The 22752-nt window shown below is 41.7% G+C and overlaps 1 protein-coding gene across 8 annotated transcripts in view; it reads right to left on the reverse strand.

The window, feature by feature from the left end:
• The window catches only part of wdr21 (WD repeat domain 21), a 73205-nt gene that overhangs the window by 45662 nt on the left and 4791 nt on the right, over positions 1-22752 (reverse strand). For 2 of the 8 annotated variants that reach the window (XR_011351454.1, XM_069917285.1), the window contains exons 2-3: positions 2373-2463; positions 1054-1154 (exon numbers count right to left, since the gene is read on the reverse strand). Coding sequence is in view for 7 of the 8 variants with exons in the window: in XM_069917285.1 (XP_069773386.1) it covers positions 1054-1154; positions 2373-2463 (192 nt within the window). In the remaining variant the exon portion in view is untranslated. Of the gene's footprint in view, positions 1-1038; positions 1155-2372; positions 2464-4336; positions 4398-5526; positions 5643-13235; positions 13397-21048; positions 21099-22752 lie in introns of those variants that run through there. The other 6 variants (XM_069917289.1, XM_069917287.1, XM_069917286.1 and 3 more) reach the window with 6 other exon arrangements.

A 22752-nucleotide genomic window follows, 5' to 3' on the forward strand; every position in this document is an offset into this window, starting at 1 on the left:
AGAGAGACTATTGGTTGGGGGAAGATCAGAGGAGGAACCTAATCTACTAGATTCTGTGTACTCATTATGGCCTCCTTTACATCAGTGAGACCAAGTGTAAATTAGGTGAGGGTTTTTGTTCAGTCACAACCTTGCTGAAGGATTGAAATGGAGAATAAATCTGAGGGAGTAATTCACTTACATTAGTCATTTTTACACTGCCGCTGAGAAGCAGAAAATCTGCGCAAATTATCTGCTCTGCTGGCAGTGTAAAAATGACCTGACAGAATTTATTTGCTCAGTTCCATCAAGACCCCTACACATTTTTACAGAGCAGCTGCAGTCTAAATTGATCATAGGCACTCCATAAGAAACTGGACTAATGAATACAACGTTCACCCTCTGATAAACTCCACAACACAGGAAGGCAGCGTAAAGTGCTGTGTGAACAACCACTACGGAGGTAAGTATGCAAATTTTTAACAGAATTTTTTCCTTTATTTCTGTATAAAAATCATCTTTGAAGAGCTCCGCTCCCAAAATGAAAATCCCCACAGCCCAAAAGCAGTCAATGCCTTCAGGGATGAAGGCAGTTAATTACATTTAATATGAGGGCTTCAAAAGTGGTCTGATCTTTCATTCAATTATGTATTACAATTATGTAATATCAATTCCATTGATATGAAATTCTTTTAAGTAGTCTGTTAATAATGCAAGTTCAAATTTTGTGATGTTTTCAGGAGCTAAAGTAACCTTACAAACGTCACTATATATCTGGATCACAAGAAGATCACTGGGGTCTCTCATTTCTCTATTGATGGCATTCATTGTTTTATTAACCACTTCTCACTTGAATTTAAAGAAAAACTGGTTAGGTTTAACAAGGGTTTCTCCCTTGCAAGTAGCATCTGAAGGAAGAGAAATAGTTTCTGGTCTGACACCCTGTGTCAGAACCATCTGTTTTCAATTTCCACAAGCAATTGCATACTTCAAATGTTAATGCAATTAATAAAATACTTTGAACCATCAGGAACGAATCAGGACAACACTGAATGCTACCTCAGTAATACTTGCCAGGAACATCAGGTGGCACTGAAGTGCTGCTTGTTGGTTCACCTGCCGACATACTGGAACTATTCTGTACAGTCGATTCTCCAAAGTCATACTGCTGGTTCCTATGCACCATAATAAATTCAGGAGAGAAAATAATAAATGCCGTGTATTCATAGTCTTTAAATTCTCAAAAGATGTAAATGTACAGTTCCACAGGATATAGCTTGACAATGGGTTTACAAATAAAATGCACTTCCAATAATATAACAAATTTATAATTTCAAACTTTTTAAAAAAAAAGTTAACCCAATTACCAATTTTCAGTAACTTTGATGCATAAGGCATCATCCACAATTAAGCCTCAGTTTCCACACATATTTCATGGGGTCAATATTGAGATAAACTCCCTTTCCTCAACGTTGATCTGATGAGGTAAACTGTTGCTGCAAACTGGTCATTTAAAAGAAAAAGCTCCCTCAGAGATGCACAGATATTCTAATAGTAATAAGCCAGGATTTGAACCCAAAATATTCCATTTGAGAGGCAGCAAGAAAGTCAAAGTACCTTCTCAACATGCATTTTCTTTTTATTCAAGCCAAAGCTAAACTGCCTGAAAGCACTGTTCAAACTGGTTCAGCAGCACTTGCTAAGTACTTAAATACACAAAATTATGGGCAACTGGAGAAAGAAAAGGGGAATAGGAGCAACCGAGAAATATTCAAAGTATTAATCACATTGGGCTAACCTAACCTCGTTTGACAGGAAGCTATTTTTGATTATAAGAAACTGATTTAATCAGACAATCGAGGAGACGGGACTACATAAGATCAAGATCAGAAGAAGCTATAGAAGATGGTGAATATTGCGTGGAACATCACACAAACTTCCCTCCCCTCCATGGAAAGACAGCTAACATACTGAAGGACCCATCACCCTGGACACATTTTCTTAAAGGAGAAAGCTTAGAAATGTGGACCTATGCACCAACAGGTTTAACGAGGGTTTCTCCCTTGCAGCCATCAGGTTCCTGAATGAACCCCACTACAGTGCTCTTGTTCTGCCCTTTCTTCTCAATGTAATCCTGTACTCTGCAAATTGTACTCTGTACTCTGTATGCAATGCTAGAGATAACCTGTTGGTCTGATCACAGAAGAACCCTTCTCATTGAACTTGGCATTTTGTGTCAAATAAACAAATTATAACCTATACGGTCAACATAATAACTCTTGAGCAGACAGGGAAAGATTCATGATGTTACAAAATCTGAATCTATAACGGGATTTTTGATAGATGTGACAATACAATTTAATAATGAACAACAATTTTAATTTTCACTTGACCTGTGACTATAATGCTCTCGGTATCGTCCTTGATTCTGTCGACTGTGGTGAGTACCCTGCCTCCTGCAATGCTGTTTATGTCCTTCCATTTCTGTAATCGTAGGACACAGGTTATTTGGCTTCATTGGCATATTTCCATAAATATTCTCCAATTGCCAGAATTAAATTCCACCAATTATTTTTAACCTATTTAGTTTAGCCACCTTTACAAATCAGCAATAAAAATAGAAAATGCAGGAAACACTTGGGAGGTCAGGCAGCACCTGTGGAAAGAGAAATGGGGTTAATGCTTCTCAATATTTCCAATGAAAGGTTTTTGACTGGAAACATCAGCTGCTTCTCACTTCTCACAGATACTGCTTGACTTTCTATGTGTTTCCAGTACTTTCTTTATAAACTTTATTTATTTGAAAAATCATTAATAATAGTACAACATACATTCAATAAAAACAATTTTATATAAGTGTATATATATAAAAAAGATTTTAAAAAAAGAGAAAAAATCCCCACCCACCCCGTCAGCCAGCTCTTTTAAGGAAAGCCAAAAAAATATATAAACAAAAACTAAGAATGTTTAATAAATCAAAATATATCTAAATGCATATAATTCCAAATATGATAACCACTTATTAACAAAAAAATAATTATCATGCAAATTATATATATATTTTTTCCATAACAATACAAGCTTTCAATTCATTATGCCACAGCTAACGGCTCAATAGCCAATGCAAATAGGGCTGGTGACAATGGACAACCTTATTAAGTTGAACGTGTCAATTTAAATGGTAATGAAACTTGACCATTTGTCACCACCCTAGCAGTCAGGTTCGTATATAAAGCTTTAACCCAACCAATAAAAAAAGGGCCAAATTTAAACTTCTCCAGTACTTTAAATAAAAAATCCCATTCGACCCTATCAAAAGCTTTTTCCTGTGGTTGAGCTACTATCGATATGCATTGACTAAACTAATCATTCAAAGAATATTATCTAAAGTATTTCTATTCATAATAAAATTTGTTTAATCAACATGTATCAATTTAGATAAATACTTAGCAAATCGATTTATTAGAATTTTTGCTATTATTTTATAATCAACATTCAATTAAAAAAAATAGGTCTATACGAAGACACTTTCCGAAAACCCATCATCACCTGGTGACTTCCCATTGGGCATTTCCAACATATCCACCTTAATCTCTATTTCTGTAAACAGTACTTCCAAATCCATAACATCCTCCTCTTCTAATGCTGATAACAATAACTTAGATAAAAAGGAATCAATAGAGCCATTATCCTGTTTCCCCTCAGAAGTATATAAATTTTTATAAGATGAATAGAACTGGTCATTAATTTCCTGAGGTTTATAGGTAACTGTTGAATTCTTTTTTACAGCATTAATAACTCGTGAAACCTGTTCCTTCTTTAACTGCCCTCTCACCCAACTCATAATGGCTTAATCAGATTAATCAACTCCTAAACATTAAAAGTTGCAAATTTCAAACTAGATATCTTTACAAACTAACAATATAGACACTTCTAATAAATGAAAATCACTCACCCCACCCAAAAATTTTTTTTAAAAGTATATATATAAAAAGATTCTAATTATTCCCCCTCAAAAAAAAACACCAACCAAAGGTAGTAACACCCTAAAAAACTGGGTGTGGTAAACCCCACTAGTGGCAGATGACTATCAAAGATTTCTCCTGCCAGAAATACAATTCATATACAATTCAATACTATAAATATATTCAACCCAATGACTCCATTCCCAATGATTAACTTTGTGTTAAAACTTCTTTCTTTCCATTTTTCCCATTCTTTCCATTCTGCCCATTTCCATTTGCCCTCCTTTTAGGCGACAATGGCGAAACTCTTCCATGACCACGTAAATCCGGTAATGAATTAGCAAAAACTAACGCATCATGATCATTCTTAAAAAATTGAGATTGAAAGTTACCATAAAAGATCTTTAACACAGCAGGATATCGAAAAGCAAATTTATAACCTCTCTGACTTCTACGCTTCTTTAGCCAAATTAAACTCCCATCGACGTCTGATAATTTCTTGACTCAAATCTGCATTTAAAAAAAACTATTATTCTGGATCATCATTGGAGATTGACCTTGTCGGGCCTTCTGTCCCGCCAACCATAATATAATTTCTCTGTCTTGATAGTTCAGGCACCGAACTAAAACTAAAACACGTGGTGGTTGTCCAGGTAACGGCTTCCTTTGTAACGCTCTATGTGCTCTCTCCAATACTAGACATCCCAAGAAAAACTCTTTACCCAACACCTCATGGATCCAACTCTTAAAAAATTTTATTGGGTCAGACCCTTCAATATTTTCTGGAAGTCCCACAATTTTCACATTATTTCTCCGACTTTGATTTTCCAATGTTAATTTTTTTCAGTAAATCTCTCTTCTGGATTCCCCAATCCACAAACGAATCTTCCACTTTCTCTATTTTTTTCCTTATTTCACACAACTTGATCTTTACATTCAAAAAAAGCTGTTTCGATTTAAAAAAAAAATTCTTGCACCGATTTAATACATTTATTGACATCTATCTTGAGTGTAGACATATTAGATATTTTAGTTGTCACTTCCAAAAACCCTTGAGTCATTTTTTTAGATATATTGTCCATATGATAAACAATTCCTTCCAGAACTGCACAAATAGTCTCCATTCTGGATTCCAGTTCCACATCTTGTGGCCTACCTTCTATGGACTCCACCTCCAATTGTTCCTGTGAGCTGCTCATTAAAGGTAAGTCCTCTTCATCTTCCATCATTGTCGGGCCCTTCCCGGTGGGGCTGCGGGTCTGTACACCCAACGGCGGCATCCCAACCACGTCGGGACACCGTCACTCGAGACCCCCCCACAGCCCACACACAATCCAATAGTTCACGGACCCTGGAGACACTGCACATGCCTGGGCAAGCCAGGAACCATGCAGAGGCAGTTTCCAACACCATTCTGCACGTCCCCGGTTCACCTGACGGCAGCACGGGCTCAAGGGCCTTCCTCTCAGTCGGGTCACCCGCGCGTCCGACATCGCAAACGCGCGAGTCAGCACCGGCTGAGCTCATCAGCATGCCGGTGTCATCTTGCGGGGACAAGGTCGGCGCCGGTGTGATACTTAACCTGGCAGGAGTTCTCTGAGCCTTGGAGGTTCCAGCCAACGACCCCATGGTTTCAACTAGATAGGTAGGCCTCAGTTCTTCAGCACTTTTAAAAGGTAATTTCTTCTGTAGTGGAGCCTTCATTTTAAAAAAAATCCTTATTACACACAACTTGTGATTGTGAGCCAGTAATGTTCTCAAGAATAAATGCAGAACTTTTATTCACTTAAATAAAGTTTAAAAATGGGTACTAAAAAAACTGGTTGGGGAGGACTAGGATCTGCCCTCTATGCCATCTTACCACGCCCCCCGTTTCCAGTATTTTCTGATTTTATTTCCAGTTTCCATTTCAAAATTGCCTAATTGAAAAATATTGTATTGCACAACTCAAATTCAATACTGTACATCTAGAGAGTTCAAAATATAATTTTAACATAAAAATGATAACCAGTGATGACAGTAATCTAACTAATGTTTAGATATAATTGACATAACTTGTATATTCACTTCAATCCATCTAAATTGCTTAATTGAATGATTACCTTTAACAACAGATGTGATGTCTAAGTGAGATGTGAAAATACTCCTCTTATTATTAAGTTTCACTCAATTAACCCAAAGCCAAATTCAATGGATGATACATTGAAATAAACATATCTACAAAGTAATTAAATAAATGTCTGATGATTTACTATCCGACTCTTTAGAAATCTCAAGGGTTTGCTATCTGAGCCACCAGGGGATATTTCAAATTCCCCATTTATTTGCAAAAGTTATTTAACCTGCCATTTATTTTTGTATCACTGCATTTTATGTTTTAAATTAACAGTAGTTCAACAAATTTCAGGACTGAAGGGTATTTGCTTAGAACAGAAATGTGGAGGAATTTCTTTAGCCAGGTAGATCTGTGGTATTTGTTGCCACAGGCAATTGTGGAGGCCAAGTCATTGGGTATATTTAAGGCAGAGTTTGATAGCCAGGGCATCAAAGGTTATGGAGAGAAGGCTGGGCAATAGGACTGAGTGGGAAAATAGATCAGTTCAAGACTAAATGGCAAGGTAGACTCAATAGGATGATTTGTCTATTTCTGCTCCTATGACTTAAGTGAAAGTGTATTTTTAAAATTTAAATTATTTTCTACTGTTTGTAAATACATTTGGTTTTTTTTGGAGATGTTTAAAGAGTGAAACAGACCTCAGAAAGCAGAACCTGTTGAAGGTCATCGAGCCATTATACACTAGAGAATGGGGCTTCAGGATGTCAAGCCAAGAGGCCTGATCATTGGTCACACAACACTTCCCAGAAACCACTGCTTAACCAAGATTATTGGGAGCTGTAGGGCAACAGAACAAGTGCGAGGAGCTGGTACAATCGGCAAGTTGGACTGAATCTGATCTCGTCATGTGGTTGAAAAAATTTCACCTCACCCTTCCTGAAACAATACCTTACCATCCAGATTTCACCCCATCACTATTTTCCAATGTTATCTGTTGATTCCCTTAACATTCAAGAATCTATATTCATCAGTAACATCTTTTAGTGATGAATATAGATTCTTGAATGTTAAGGGAATCAGTTGACTTGGTGGAGAATTCTAGAGACTTGCTGCCCTTTGGGTGGAGATTTATTCTCACTTCTGTTCTGAAGGGCCAACGTTATATTTTGAGACTGAAAAGCGTGATTCTTGACAGCTCAACTAAAGGAAATATCATCCCAACAAATACAGTTAAGTTCCTTAAGGACTTAGACTTCCAGATTTCAAAAAATATTATCTAGCTGCACAGGCTGAATTTCTCGCAGCCTTCTTCACTGAAGACAACACCCCCCCACCCTGGCTTGGGTTCAAATTGGAATGTACTCAATGGAGGAGGGGGAAGCAAAGGACTTTATCTATAAATGAAGTGTCAAATCACTAAAGAGAAAGACAGATAACCCCATTCTAATACCTATGATTAGAACATGGAAAGAATTTAATGAATGTAGAGGAAAAAAAGTAGGGTCACCAATAAAAGCACCACTGTGTCAAAATGTGTTATTGCCCAGGAACATGGGCAATAGAATATTAAATTTGAGGCATGACAAAGGTAAAATGGAAGGAACTCTTATGTCCTTTGAACAATTAAAATACAAATGCAGAGTGGCCAATGGGACCTTCTGTTTTCTCCAGCTTAGATCATTATTACGAGAAAGATGGGGGCCAATGTTGACCCCACCTGAAAGTAATGAAACTGAACAAATAATTTAGATGTGGAATACACCCAAATTTATAACAAAAAATGTAATATGCTCTCCAGAGCGAAAGGGCAAAACCAGGGTTGCAGAGATCAAGGGAAAGATGGGAGTTGGACTTGGGTGTAGTGATTTCAGAAAGAAGCTGGTCAGATTGGTGTCAGGACAGCATCACATCAATTATAAATGCAAGATATGGACTGGTTCAGTATAATTTTTTACACCAATTATATCTTACTCCACAAAAGTTACACAGATCAGAAGTTGACATTTCAGAGATGTGTTTCAGGTGTGGGACTGATACAGAAATTTTTTTACATGCCATGTGGTCCTACATGAAAGTGAGCCATTTTGGCAAGAAATCACAGAAAAATTAACCAGGATAACAGGAGTGACCTTCACGGGCGACCCGGAGTTGTATCTATTAGGTAATTTCATTGGAAATAAGTGACAAATTGACCAAATATCAAATCTCATTAAAAAAAATAGCACTGGCGGTAGCGAAAAAAGTATCGCAGTCACTTGGAAGACCGACTCCCTTCTACTTATAGTACGATGGACTGCAGAAATGAACAGCTGTCTACCTATGAAAAAAAATCACATATAACTTGAAGAATAAATATGACACTTTTGTAAAGGTCTGGCAGCCATACCTGGACCACATAGGGGCTCAGATACAGTAATTAAAAAAAAACAAAAAAGGGTATAAGGGTAACTATTATATATACAAAAACATAGTTTCCCCAACTGTACTCAAAATATATGTAACCTCTGATGGTGAATGGGTCTGTATGTATGGAAGGGGAGGAAGGAGGGACTGTTTTTTTTTTGTTTGTTGTGTTTGTGAGAAAAAGTTTAATGTATATTTAAAATATCACTATGTATAATTTTTAAAAACCAAATAAGAATAAAATATTTAAAAAAAAGAATTAAGTAAGCATTTTAAGATCTCGCACCCCTCTTCTGTAACGTTGATTCTCTTTAAAACATCCCTGTTTATTTGTCCCTTTTCCCTTGCATTCAGGTCTTCACAGTAAACACAAAGGAGAAATATTCTCTTAAGACCTTGTCCATCTCCTGTGGTTCCACATACAACCATTCTAGGGCCCTATTCTCTCCTTAATATGTTTGTAGTAATTTCTTTGTCTGCCAAAGCTATCTCATGTCCCCTTCTGGACCTCCTGACTGCCTTTTTCCGTGCACTCCTACATCCCCTGTACTCCTCTCAGAACTGACTTGATCCCAACTGCCTATAACTGACATATGCCTCCTTCCTTTTCTTGAGCAGAGATTCAATATCTCATGACATCCAGGGTTCCCTACTCCTGCCAACTATGCCCTTCACTCTAACTGGAACATGGTTCCCCTGAACCCTCACTGTCTCACTTCTGAAAGCCTCCACAAGATATAAAGCCTCTTTACCTGCTAATATCCTATCCCAATCAACCTCTGCAAGTTCCTATCCAATACCATCAAAATTCACCCTCACAATTCAGGACCCCAAATTGTGAACTAGTCCTTTTCTTTTCCATTCTCTATTTTCATTCATTGACATATCTATCCATGGCTTTGTGCATTGTCAAAATGTGGCTTCCCCCAAATTGGAGGTACATACCTGGTATTCCATCCGGGTTCTCTCCAATCAGATGGAAAGTTAACCTCCAGTTTCTCTAAAAACCCCTCTGCAAATCTCTCTCTTTCTCTATACCATGGTCTCCTTTCTTCCAGCTCCCCAATCCCCTCCCTCTCCATTTAGAGAACTACCTCAGCTTTTTTTGTCCGCCACCCACCTATATCCAATAATGACCTCTTATTTATTAGCCTGAACTCCTTCCCTTTCCCTTCCTCCCACCTCTCTTCTCACCACCTTTTTATTCAGGCACCTGGCTGCTTTTTACTCATGCCTTGATGAAGGGCTCAGGCCTGAAACATTGGTTATACTTTACTTTGCCTGTCTACATTTCTGTATAACTCAAGTACATTGTGCAATGTTACTGTAAGTCGGAGTGCTGGGAATAGTGTTACAAAGACATAGTGCAGAGTGTGGAGTAAAGTTCAGCTTAAACAGGGCAAGGGCATCATCTTGTTCACATGAGGTTCACTTGAAAACCCAAAACTGCTCACAATACTTCAAGTGAGATCTCACCAGTGCCCTATAAAGTTCAACATCACATCCCTGCTCATATTCTACTCCTCTTGAAATGAATGCCAGCATTGCATTTGTCTTCTTCACCACTGACTCAACTTGCAAGATTATCTTTAGGCTATCCTGAATGAGGATTCCTAGGTTCCTTTGCATCTGGATATTTTCAATTTTCTCCCCATTTAAAAATAGTCTACCTGTCTATTTTTTTCTACCAAAGTGCCACTTCTCTGCCCATTCTCCTCATCTGTGCATGTCCTTCTGCAGCCTCCGTGTTTCCTCCACACTACCTGCTCCTCCACCTACCTTTGTATCATCTGCAAACTTGGTCACAAAGTCATTCATTCAAAAATCCAAATCACCAATACACAACATAAAAAGAAGCAGCTCCAACACCGACCCCTGTGGAACTAGAAACTGGCAGCCAATCTGAATATGATCCTCTATTTCCTGCCAATCAGCCAAATCCCTACCCACAATAGTATGTTTCCTGTTATTACCATGGGCTCTTATCTTGTTAAGTAGCCTTACATACGGCACCTTGCCAAATGCCTTCTGAAAATCCAAATGCACTACAACTCCCTTATCCAGATTGTTTGTAATTTCCTCAAAGAATTCCAATAGATTTGTCAAGCAAGATTTTCCCTTAGGAAACTATGCTGACTTTGGCCTATCTTATCATGTGCCTCCAAGTACTCTGTAACCTCATCCTTGACAATTGACCCTAACATCTTCCCAACCACTGACGTCAGGGTAACCGGCCTATAATTTCCTTTCTGCTGCCTCCCTCCCTTCTTGAATTTCCAGGACCATACCAGAATTGATTGATCATTACCAATGTCTCCACAATCTCTACTGTTACCTCTTTCAGGGCCTGAGGGTGCAATCCATCTCATTCAGGAGACTTATTCACATGTAGACCATTCAGCTTTCTGAGCACCTTCTCCTTTGAAATAGTAACTTCCCCTCCCGAACATCCTACTATATCTGGCACATCTGGCTAGTGTCTTCCACAATGAAGAGTAATGCAAAACACTCATTTAGATCTTCTGCCATCTCCTTGTCTCCCATTATTATTTCTCCAGTGCCATTTGCTAGTGGTCCGATAGTTCCTCTCACCTTTCTTTTATTCTTTATATACTTCAAGAAGTTTTTTGATTCCTCTTTGCTATGATTTGCTAGCCTACTTCGTTTCCCTCCTCGAGATTTTTAGTTCTATAAATTTTTTAAAACTTTCCAATCCTCTATCTTTCCCAAAAGCCTTTCATTTTTCCAACCAGAAAGAGTATCCAGAATCCTTCTCAATGTTTGCTACCCCAAAAAGACCAATACCATTTTATATATGTTATCTGATGATATGCAGGCAATGATCCAACCAACAGGGCAACCATAGACCCAATCAAACTGAATCAAGCAGGACTGCGTCAGTCTCCAACCTTCTCACTCTTCCTTGCTGCAACACAGCATCTTTGACAAGTTCCCCATTGGAAACTACAGTGCAGACATAACGGGAAATTGTTCGATCTTCATCAGTTCCATTGTAGTTTCAGCATTCGGACCTCCATCTTATTGTTCACTCCTTCTAGTGTAGAAGGGGATGGCCCCTAGAATAAACTCATGGTCTACCCTCCAGCAGCGATCTCTGCCATTCTGTACAATTGGCAAGCTCTTCAACTTCCAGTAGAGACCGCAATGCAACAGGAAAGTTGCCACCAACACAGTGCTGTAAATTTCTGCCAATCCACAGATAGATGACCAATGTCACTGTCCTCTCCAGGGCCAACGTCCGTGTTAAATTGAAATTACATTACATTAGATGCAATGGGTCAGCCACATTACTCTAATATAGTGGTTCTCAACCTTTTTCTTTCCACTCACGTACCATTTTAAGTATTCCCTATGCCATCGGTGCTCTGTGATTAGTAAAGGATTGCTTAAGGTGGGATGTGAGTGGGAAGGGAAGGTTGAGAATCACTGCTCTAGACCCAATTGTTACTGAAATATTTTGCTTGAGGAAAAATTGTCATTGGCCCATTTCCTTTGCAGTTATGAAACCGTGCACATAACGAGTCAATGAGGGACGATTAAAACAGTGGTTTTCAAACTTTTTCTTTCTACCCACATCCCACCTTAAGCAATCCCTTACAGAGCACCAATAGCATTGGGAATACTTAAAAGTGGGATGTGAGTGGAAAGACAAAGGTTGAGATCCACTGATCTAATAGCTCCCACTGATGCTGCTCAATCCAGTGAGTTCCTCCATCAGATTGTGTTTTGCTCTAACATTAGACTGCCAAAACAAACACTCCCAGCTCTGACACTATAAGAGATGTGAGAGGAAAAATTGATTGTTTTCTCAAAACCTTCTTGTAAAAATATGTCATCACCACAAATTCATTGGAGTTCATAACCGTTGACATCGAGAACATTTTGAATAACGACAACTCCATGATATCCCCATGAAAATAAATTTTGATGTATTTATTGTCATCCTTATAACCAGCAGTAAAATTTGGAAAGAGGGCATTATCTCACAAGCTACCCACCCACACATCACCCCAGCCACCTCTTGCTCCAACTTCAGAGGAGTATGCAATTCCCACATCGGCTCCATTGGCCTCCTCCAAACCCACAAAATTGGAACGTAAGTAAACAAGTCATCTTCTATCTCATCCGTGGATTGGGGAGGATTTTACAGAAACCCTTCCAGAGGCTTTGTGGCCTCTGCTGTAAGTAATCAATTCCCTTTCACACCACTGATTCTGTGTGGGTTAACTGGCTAATTTTGCAGGTCTCAACCTGGCAGGACGTGTTAAATTCAACCAGCCTCTGACACTTGGTGGGGGCAAGTGTCAGAGCCCACCCGAGTTAACTCACTAATCACCTTCTGGCGATGTGAAAGCACAACCTGCTGTCGCACTGTCAACGCTGGTGCCCCCCCCCCCCCGTTAAAAAGCCAGGTTGCTGATTAACCGGGTAAATCACGGTGCAGTGGGAAAGGCTCCCAAGGGCAATATGCCCAGTAAGTTTTCCCGCTTCCTAGGAGGGTTGGCAGTGTGAAAATAAAGTGCAGAGGTCACTGAATTTATTATATGTTGATCATGAGTTTATCCTCTCGCACACGAGGGAATCAGCCATGAGCTGGAGGTCCCAATGTGGAAATAGTTGCATTGTCTGTTTTCTGTCGATCAAGGACTGAGGTTAGGCTGGTGTTTGGGATTCCGGCGGAGGCCGAAGCTGGCTGTCAGCGCTGGTGGTCCCACTGACGTCTCTGGGAGCAACTACCACCACATGTCCCCAAGCATGCGGCTGGCCACGGTGCTCAGCTCCCAAAGCGGTGCCTTCATCTATTAGCTCACCTCGTACGTGCACAGACGATCGCTCGTCCACCCTCAGCGGCCGCTACTCCTTGTGGATTGAGCGCAGAGCACCGCGAACCATTTAAACTACCGCCAAGACCACACAAATACGCAGCGCCGGCACTCCTGGGCCACGACTCGAGGCCTTCCGGCAGTTGAACCGGCGCGCATGCTCAGTGCGAGCCTGTTCGACCTCCCCCTCATCATGCCAACTGATCTCCGGGACCGCGCATGCTGGGACTTGGCAGAGAGTCGGTCTTCAGCTCTGCGCATGCTCGGATTCAGCAGCGGAGCCGGTCCGCTGTGCCGCGCCGCGCATGCTTGGACTTTGCAAAAGAGCCGGCCTTCTGCGCCACACATGCGCAGAAGTGGGTTTGCTGGTGACTAGCGAACTTCGATAGTACTTGCCAGCGGTCTCAGAGAGGAGACAATAAATGCACAACTTTTCTTCATAACACAACGTTTGAAGCTAAACCATCTAAAGTAGCTTTTGGAAAATTGCCCAAGTGTTCGTCCAAAGAAGGGAAATAAGGGGTCGGAGACAGCTGAGAACTTGGGCCAAGCTGCCTGTGGTGGGTCTCTGCATGTGAGGAGCATCAAGAGGACAGACTGGGTGTGTGCACTTATCTCGGAGGGCCCGGGTTATTAATGAAGCTCGGGAAGAATGTGACGAAGAAAAGTAAGTAAAAACAAAGCTGGAGAAACTCAATAGGTCAAACAGTGTACCTTATAGAGCAAAGGTAAAGATATATAACCTTCGAGCTTGAGCCCTTCATCGAGGTATGGAAAAATGTAGACAGGTGGCCAAACAAAAAGGTGTGGGAGGAGGAGCATGGTCCCACTGGCAGGCGGGAATAAGGGAGCACTCTGTGAATGGAGAGGGTGGAGGGCTGGAGGGAAAAAAGGGAAAAGAAGGGAGAACGGAGAGTAGGCTAGCAGAAATTGGAGATCGGTATTTATGCTTTCCAGATGGAAAATCAAGTGTTAATTGTCAGAAACACAAATTCTCACAAATGAGTCTCTTTAAGATCGGTGACACGACAAGCTTTATTCACAAGTCTGCAGAGTTGGACTCAACCGGCTTCTCGCCAAGTCAAGCCCCAATACATACAGTGCGTTGTTTTTTATACAATTTGCTTGTCCTTCGGCATCTCCACTACACTGCTTTAATTGGTTAGCTTTTGCAGAATCATCCTGATTACTGTTAGTCACGCACACCACGATCATTCATGACCTCTGCTCGCACCAAATCCTGTTTTTCACTCTTTATCAATCTTTGGCTCCTGCATGTCTCTCTGTAGTTAAATCTGTTGCAAGTCTGTTGTAACATTTTCCAGCTAAACTCTAGTGGTTATCCCCCTTTTATGACTAATCATCACATTTTAACTTAAACCCTTTTTAACCCAAATTCTCTATCTGAACCCAGGTGGGACAAACGAACACCCGAGGGATTGACAAATATGAGAGTGGACGATTAAAGGGATACGGGAGGCTGTGCCAAAGGGTCACAATTTCGCACAAGGCATTTGGGAACCACCAGGGGAAAGATGAGTCCCCTACTGATTTCTTGGAGAGGGTGAGAAAGAATGTCCAACAGTATGCAGGTGTAGACCCTAGTACACCAATGGGTGAACAGCTTATTCGAATCGAATTTGTGTCCAAATCGTGGCAGGACATTAGGAAGAAACTAGAAAAGGAGGAGGACTAGAATGAAAAACCCTTGAGCGACCTGTTAAAAAAGGCACAAAGGGTATATGTGCGGAGGGAAGAGGAAGTTGAAAAGAGGGCAGCGAAGATTATGGTACAGACTATCCGACAGGTAAATGCCAGGTCCAAAGACGAAAGGAGACAAAACCCCCCTCTAAGCAACCCAAGAAATCCAAGAGAGGGGAGACCCAGGAGACCCGCTAAGTGCTATTACTGTAACAAGGAAGGACACTTCAAGAGGGAATGCCCCCGATATAGGAGGGAAGTGCGGACCCTCGAACTCATGGAAGAAGATTAGAGGGGTCAGGGGTTCCGGGTGTTGGCGACCAAGTATAAGAGGGAACCCTTGGTAAAACTGAAAATTGGTCCCCAGGGAGAAGAGGTGGTGTTTATGGTGGACACGGGAGCGAAACGAAGTAGTGTAATAACTGTGCCAACTGGGACCGAGCCTGTAAAAAGCAATTTGAAAATTTCTGGGATAGAAGGGGCTCCCAGGACTGTATCGATAATTCCCCAAGTGACAGTAAGGCTGGAAGGGACAGAAGGGGTACAAGACCTCTTGTTGTTACCGTCGGCCGGATTTAACCTCTTAGGAAGAGATATACAGGCTCGCCTAGGTCTGGGTGCTCTCCCCGTGGACGGAGAAGTGCGGGTCCACCTCTATGTTCTGAAGGAGGAAGATGAACGGCAGATTGACGAGAGAGTCTGGTATAAGAAGGGAAATCGAGGAGGTCTGGACATCCCACCTTTACATGTCACATTAATACCAGGTCATCAGCCGGTAAGGAAACGCCAGTATCCTATTTCTTTGGAAGGGAGGAAGGGGCTACAGCCGGTAATCGAGACCCTGATACGGGACGGACTATTGGAGGAATGTATGTCACCCTATAACACCCCCATACTCCCAGTGAAGAAACCGGATGGATCTTATCGTCTAGTTCAGGATCTGAGAAGTTTGAATGCTATTGTTCAGACCCGCCACCCGGTGGTGCCCAATCCCTATACCATCATGAGTCGGATTCTCCCGGACCATGAGTGGTTTAGTGTTATTGACCTGAAGGATGCCTTCTGGACATGCCCACTAGAAGAGGGAAGTAGAGATATGTTCGCGTTTGAATGGGAGAATCCATGGACAGGTAGACTGAGGCAGCTTCGGTGGACCGTATTGCCCCAAGGGTTCACTGAATCTCCGAACCTGTTTGGACAAATGCTAGAACAGATCTTGGCAGACTATCCACGGTCCGATGACTCCCAATTGATGCAGTATGTGGATGATCTGCTGTTATCAGGGCCCAAGGAACAAGAAATGAGGGGAGATACAATTAGACTCTTGAACTATCTAGGGAAAAAGGGTCTGCGAGTGTCCAGGAACAAGTTACAGTTCGTTGAGAGGACTGTGGTGTACCTGGGGCACCAGATAAGTAAAGGACAGAAACGGATTACCCCTGAAAGGATTGCGGGAATCACCAGAATGCCGTTACCCCATAATAAGAAGGAAATAAGACAATTCCTGGGGCTCTTAGGTTACTGCAGGTTATGGATAGAGGACTACTCGGCGTTGGTGAAGTTTATGTATGAAAAGCTGACAAATGAGGATGAACATCCATTGAAATGGACCCAGGAGGAGAAGGGATGGTTTGAGGACCTGAAGCGTCACCTGACGCGGACCCCGGTACTCACTCTGCCCTCTTTGAAGCAACCCTCCCAGCTATTCATCACCCATAATCAAGGAACAGCTGTGGGGGTTCTGACGCAGGAAAAAGGTGGCCAGCGACACCCAGTGGCCTTCCTGTCCAAAGTGATGGACCCAGTGTCTCGTGGATGGCCGTCGTGCATCCAGGGAGTAGCGGATGCTGCTCTGTTGGTGGAGGAGGCACGCAAACTCACTTTTGGAGGAAGGATGACTGTGTACACCCCCCACTCTATGAGTGTTCTATTTGCACAAACCACCCATCGATGGCTGACTGATACCCGCATATTAAAGTACGAGACCATTTTAATAGTCGGAGAAGACCTACAGTTTGCTAAGAATAATAGTTGCAACCCAGCTCAGTTTTTATACGGCGGTGAAACAGGGGAAGAAGTGGAGCACGACTGTGTCGAGTTGACATATCTCCAGACCAAGACCCGAGAGGATCTTCGCGATGCCCCCCTGGGAGAGGGATATGAATTCTACATTGACAGCTCCGCCAGATGTGTTGACGGAGTGAGGAGAAGCGGGTATGCCATAATAGAAGGAGATGCTTGGGAAGTTGTAGAATCTGCGAGGCTACCCGGAAGCTGGTCGGCACAGTCCTGCGAACTATATGCCTTGCAGAGGGCCCTCAGAGTACTGGCAGAGAAAACTGGGACAATTTACACTGATTCCAAATACGCATACGGGGTAGTGCATACCTTTGGTAAGATCTGGAAGGAGCGCGGTCTGATTACATCAAGAGGGAAGGAGTTGCACACGAACAGATGATTACTCTGACCCTGGAAGCCCTGACATTACCCCGGGAAATAGCAGTGGTCTACATACAAGGCCATCAGAGAGGAGATACCCCGACCGTGATTGGGAACAGACGGGCTGATGAAGAGGCCAAAAGGGCGGCCATGCAACGGGAAGTCTGCTTGCTGACCTTAATCCCAGTAAGACCAGGTATAGAAAAGGCTCCCATTTTCACTGCTAAGGAAGAAACGGACATGGCTCAGCTGGGCGCATGCCGACTGCCGGATGGAACATGGAAGACCCCAGATGGAAGAATGGTTCTAAATAAGGAAATAACTCGCAATATTTTAAAACACCTGCATCATCAGAGCCACTGGGGCACCCAGGCCTTGTGCGACACAGTGCTTCGAGACTATGTGTGTAAGGGGATCTACACTTTGGCCCAACAGGAGGTGCAGAACTGCCACATCTGCATAAGAATTAATAAGAAGGTAATGAGGACGTGCACCGTGGGAGGTCAACCGTTGGCAATACGCCCCTTCCAAAGAATCCAGATCGACTTCACGGAGTTACCTCAGGTCCAAAGGTGGAAGTATCTGTTGGTGATGGTAGATCACTTTACCCGATGGGTAGAAGCCTTCCCAACAATGAATGCTACTGCCTCCACGGTAGGGGCGCCTCAGGACCCTGACACGGACTCAGATTGGACTTGTGTTCCTGGGGACAGTCCTCTTACTTTGCGACTTCGCAGGAGGACTTGATTGACAATGTTATTGTTATATGCTTTGGTTTTTCTTGGTTTGCCTCTGTCTTTGTCAGGTCTGAAGTGTGAGAGGTGCAGAGACACAGTAATCCTTTTTCAGGACCGCACTTGGGAAAGACAGGAGGGTAGTTTCATTTCCCATACCTCAGTTTCTAAGAAATGCTGGGCAGACAACATGCAGCCAGGGGCCCCGGGAGACCCGGTTAGGATTTTAGTCCAGCACGAGATTGATCTATCAGAAGATGGTTCTCTTCCCTGGGTTAAGATCCCCATTCAGCAATAGTACACACATTTTAAAGAAAGAAAGGGGTGGATTGTTATAGATAGAGAATTTGGGTTAAAAAGGGTTTAAGTTAAAATGTGATGATTAGTCATAAAAGGGGGCTAACCACTAGAGTTTAGCTGGAAAATGTTACAACAGACTTGCAACAGATTTAACTACAGAGAGACATGCAGGAGCCAAAGATTGATAAAGAGTGAAAAACAGGATTTGGTGTGAGCAGAGGTCATGAATGATCGTGGTGTGCGTGACTAACAGTAATCAGGATGATTCTGCAAAAACTAACCAATTAAAGCAGTGTAGTGGAGATGCCGAAGGACAAGCAAATTGTATAAAAAACAACGCACTGTATGTATCGGGGCTTGACTTGGCGAGAAGTCGGTTGAGTCCAACTCTGCAGACTTGTGAATAAAGCTTGTCGTGTCACCGATCTTAAAGAGACTCATTTGTGAGAATTTTTGTTTCTGACATTGTACAATTTACAGGTGGTTTTGGTGGGAGAGTGGATAGACATGGGAGTTGGGCACAGAATTGATGCATACGGAGCAAGGGTGCTCAGGAAAGTGATCTCCCAGTCTGCGCCCACACAATTCCATAGTTTAAAACTCGGTGAAATTTGGAGTGCATTGTGAGGAAAGGGTACTGTTCCTTTATTTCTGCTTGGCAAATTAATTAATACATGGAGATGTGAACAGGACAGCTCAGATCTGTGGAGTGCATATTCAATGGCATGTGGGAATTCCAGGATACTTATAGGACAGCCATTATGGATGTAGGATGTAAAATCAGCTGGAGAAGCTCAAACTGAAATCATTGTGGTCCAAATACCAGGATGAGCATTTCATGAACTACCTGATTCAAAGTGATTAGCCCAGGTTCAAGAGATTTTAGCTAGAAAGAGTGGCTGGGTGACTGCTAGAAAAAGAAAAGAGGTGATTCTGGGGACTTCTGAGGGATCACTCTCAAAGCACCTATCCATTGTTGAAAAGTTTGTGGTAGTGAACATTTTAGCCTTCGGACAAATGGACAATGGTCGGCACAGAAAGTCTTCTTGATCCTAGTGGGAAAACTAAGGTGGGAATTTTTTTCTGATTGTTTCCCAGCAGATGGTGAAAACTATTTGACAGAATACCTCATTCACTCATTTGATACAAGAGCCCTCCTAGATGGATCCTTACTGTATTTAATGTGGTTAAGCTGGGAATGAGCCAAGGATGTCTAGAAAGTATTTTTGTTGTTGTGGTTCATCCCAAGCAACTACATAGCATGAAAATGAGCCCTATAGGACATTCATTGAGGCAATCACCAAATACTGCTGGCAGATCATCATTTCAGTGAAAGATAACACTCTGCTTCCTAAACTTTGTGCTGCTTCCAATGCAAGAAGCTGGATGGAATTTTGAAGAGCGGCTTGTTCAAAGGTGCAGGACTACCTGATTGAGGCACACGCCTCACCTTCATGCAGCTGTTACTGAGCTCAATGGGGAAAATGCCACAGATTGAAACCCTTCTGTCATTAATGAGGGGATCAGAACATGTGTACAAATCCTTTGAAGTGTTAATAAAAATGGATATGCTGAGATTATGGCTCATATTGAAAATTGTGACATATATTCCAAATGTTTGCATTTCTTATGAATAAAATATAGTTTTGCAAATAAATCATGCTCTCGAACCAACACAGAATGTAACAGAGCCATAGTCAATACCATAGCACCATGAGTGGTTCAAAAATTCAGAGAGGGAGCCAAAAGAGAGCAATAATTATTGTCAGAACAAAAAATGCTGAAGTATTCAGCACCTCAGTCAGTACCTGTGGAAAGAGAAACTGAGTGAATGTGTCAGGTTGGAAACCTTTTGTTCAACTAAAAAGCTGATTAAAAGTTCAAGTAACAGGGAAAGTGGCAGGATGGGTGGATAGAACAAAGGGAATATCTTCCTGGGATGACCAAGAAATGGGTTAATGGGACAATTAAAGGATGATTATGGTTCTTTAGATGCTAATAGTAGGGCTTCAGTATGTCCAGCTTAACCAAGCTGGAAAGTGAAAAACTGGGCTAAAATTATAGATGGATGAAAGGTCAATTCTGATACAGAGAACATATTTGCCTGTAACTGGAGAATTCATTATAAAGTCTGGAAGAATGCCAAATGCCCAGATAGAAGATAAGGTGCAAATGTAGCCAAGTCCATCAGGGCCTCTGACCTTCTGTCCATGAAAAACCCTTCCTCAGGAGGGCTGCCAACATCATAAAAATGCACATTACCATGGTCACAATCACCTCACTATTCCCTTCAAACAAAAGATACAGAAACCTGACATTCAACATCTTCAGGTTCAAAAACAGATTTTATCCACCAGTTTTTAGGCTCTTGAATCCCCTGCACTATTCAAACCTTAACCATATACTACTCTGTCTGGTACCACCAGATCTGCACAAAGAAACATCACTTTTTTTACTTGCACTGTGAATATTTATCTACTCTTTGATATTTATTATATCTTTTTTGTGTTATATTGTGGTAATTTAATACACGGTACTACTGTAATTTGTGAATATTACATACCAGCTTTGCTGCATCATGAAAGAATTTTGGTGCACCTGTACCTTGCACAAGACAATAAACTCACTTTGAACCTTGAGCTGTTGTTCCTCAAGCTTGCTTTGGGTCTTTTAGTAACTGCAGAAGGACACAGACATTAGGTCAGGGTGGGTGGAGAATTAAACTAGCAAATAACAGGAAGCTCGGGAATCCTCCTGCAGAATGAATCTCCATGGGCAAAAGATGTTACTCATTTCTGCTCTAATCCTATTTTTGCTTTAAATCTGTGACCCAGGTTTCTGAGCTCTCTGCTAAGAGAAGGTAGGTCTTCGCAATTTACACTTTAGAGACCTCATGCTATTTGATGTGCATCTGTTAAGTTTTCCCTCACCTGTTCCAAAGAAAACAACCCTAACCAATCCATTCTTTTGACAAACACTCTCTGCCCTTTGCATCCTGCCACAGAGGCAGTTTTGAATCAATTTACCAGTCTTGGATCCCATGGACTTTTACTCTTTGACCTATTTGGCATGTTTGACCTTGGCACAACCTTCCTGAAATACATGCAACCCAAATTCAATGTATTGCCCTAATTGAACCACCTTGTTACCTCTGCAAAGATTTTAATCATTAGTCAGGCACAACTCGTAACAAATCCACACATATATTTACCTTTGTAAGTAAATATATTTGGTGTGTCCCTTAGAATGATATAGAAATAGAATTTTAGCAGAACTCCAGAAGAACAGGGAGGGCCAAAAAATTTACCCTATGCAGTTTTTTCCATAACTGAGATACATTTCAGCCTGAGATATATTTAATTTGTCAAACAACTCATTCCTAATCACCCTTTATCTACTCGTGCACAAGGAGAGCAGCACAGCCCCCTGTCACTGAACTGCTCTGAAGCCTGCTTTAGTCTTCTCAGTTGCGGCTTCCTGACAAATGAGAGGATGTTGAGTGTCACTAATTAAGTGAACTCCAAGGAACTTGGTGCTCTCCATTCTCTGTACTACGGGGTTGTTGATGTGCAGTGGAGCGGGGTCATTCCTGGTCCTCCTGAAGTCCACAACCATCTCTTTAGTCTTGTCCACGTTGAGAGTCAGGTTATTCCTCTCACACCATTTCGTGAGCTTTCCCATCTCTGTAGTACGACTCAACATTGTGGCTGATTAGGCCAACTACTTGCACAAACAATGTAGGCAATGCCTAACTGGTTTGCTCACAAAACCTCTATGGTACATGAGACAATAAACTTGCACTTGAATTGTAATCATGACTATCTTCAAGAAAAAGTGAGAAATCCAATTGCAGTAATTGCAAAAACATTTGTTCTTTCCACTGCCATAGGGGAAATCTTTGCAAGAATCATCCTCCACTGCTCCCCCAAGTGGGTGAAAAACTCCTCCCAGGATACAATGGACATGATTGTCACATCACAAATCCATGAAAATTGCAGGGCTATGTCATCACACTAACTTCTTTCTCAGTCATCCTTTCCTCACTTCCAACTAACTTCCCACGGGACTGTAGTGGATTTACAGGAAGAAAAAGGATCTGTTCATCCTTTCATTGCCTCATCTTCAGAACCCAGATTGTTTTTAAGAACACCAAGAAATTAGGAGTTGGGGTAGGGTACTCTGCCTCGTGAGCCTGCCTCACCATTCACTGGCTGACCTGCCTCAAGCCTCATCTCCTCGTCTGTGCCAGTTTTCCAGAGCCCTCAGTTCCATGATCTTTCAAAAGATTATCTGTTTCTTGTGCACCAGCCTTTTATGTGACACTTGAAATA

This window comes from Narcine bancroftii, chromosome 2 (genome assembly GCF_036971445.1).
Source record: "Narcine bancroftii isolate sNarBan1 chromosome 2, sNarBan1.hap1, whole genome shotgun sequence".
NCBI lineage: Eukaryota > Metazoa > Chordata > Chondrichthyes > Torpediniformes > Narcinidae > Narcine > Narcine bancroftii.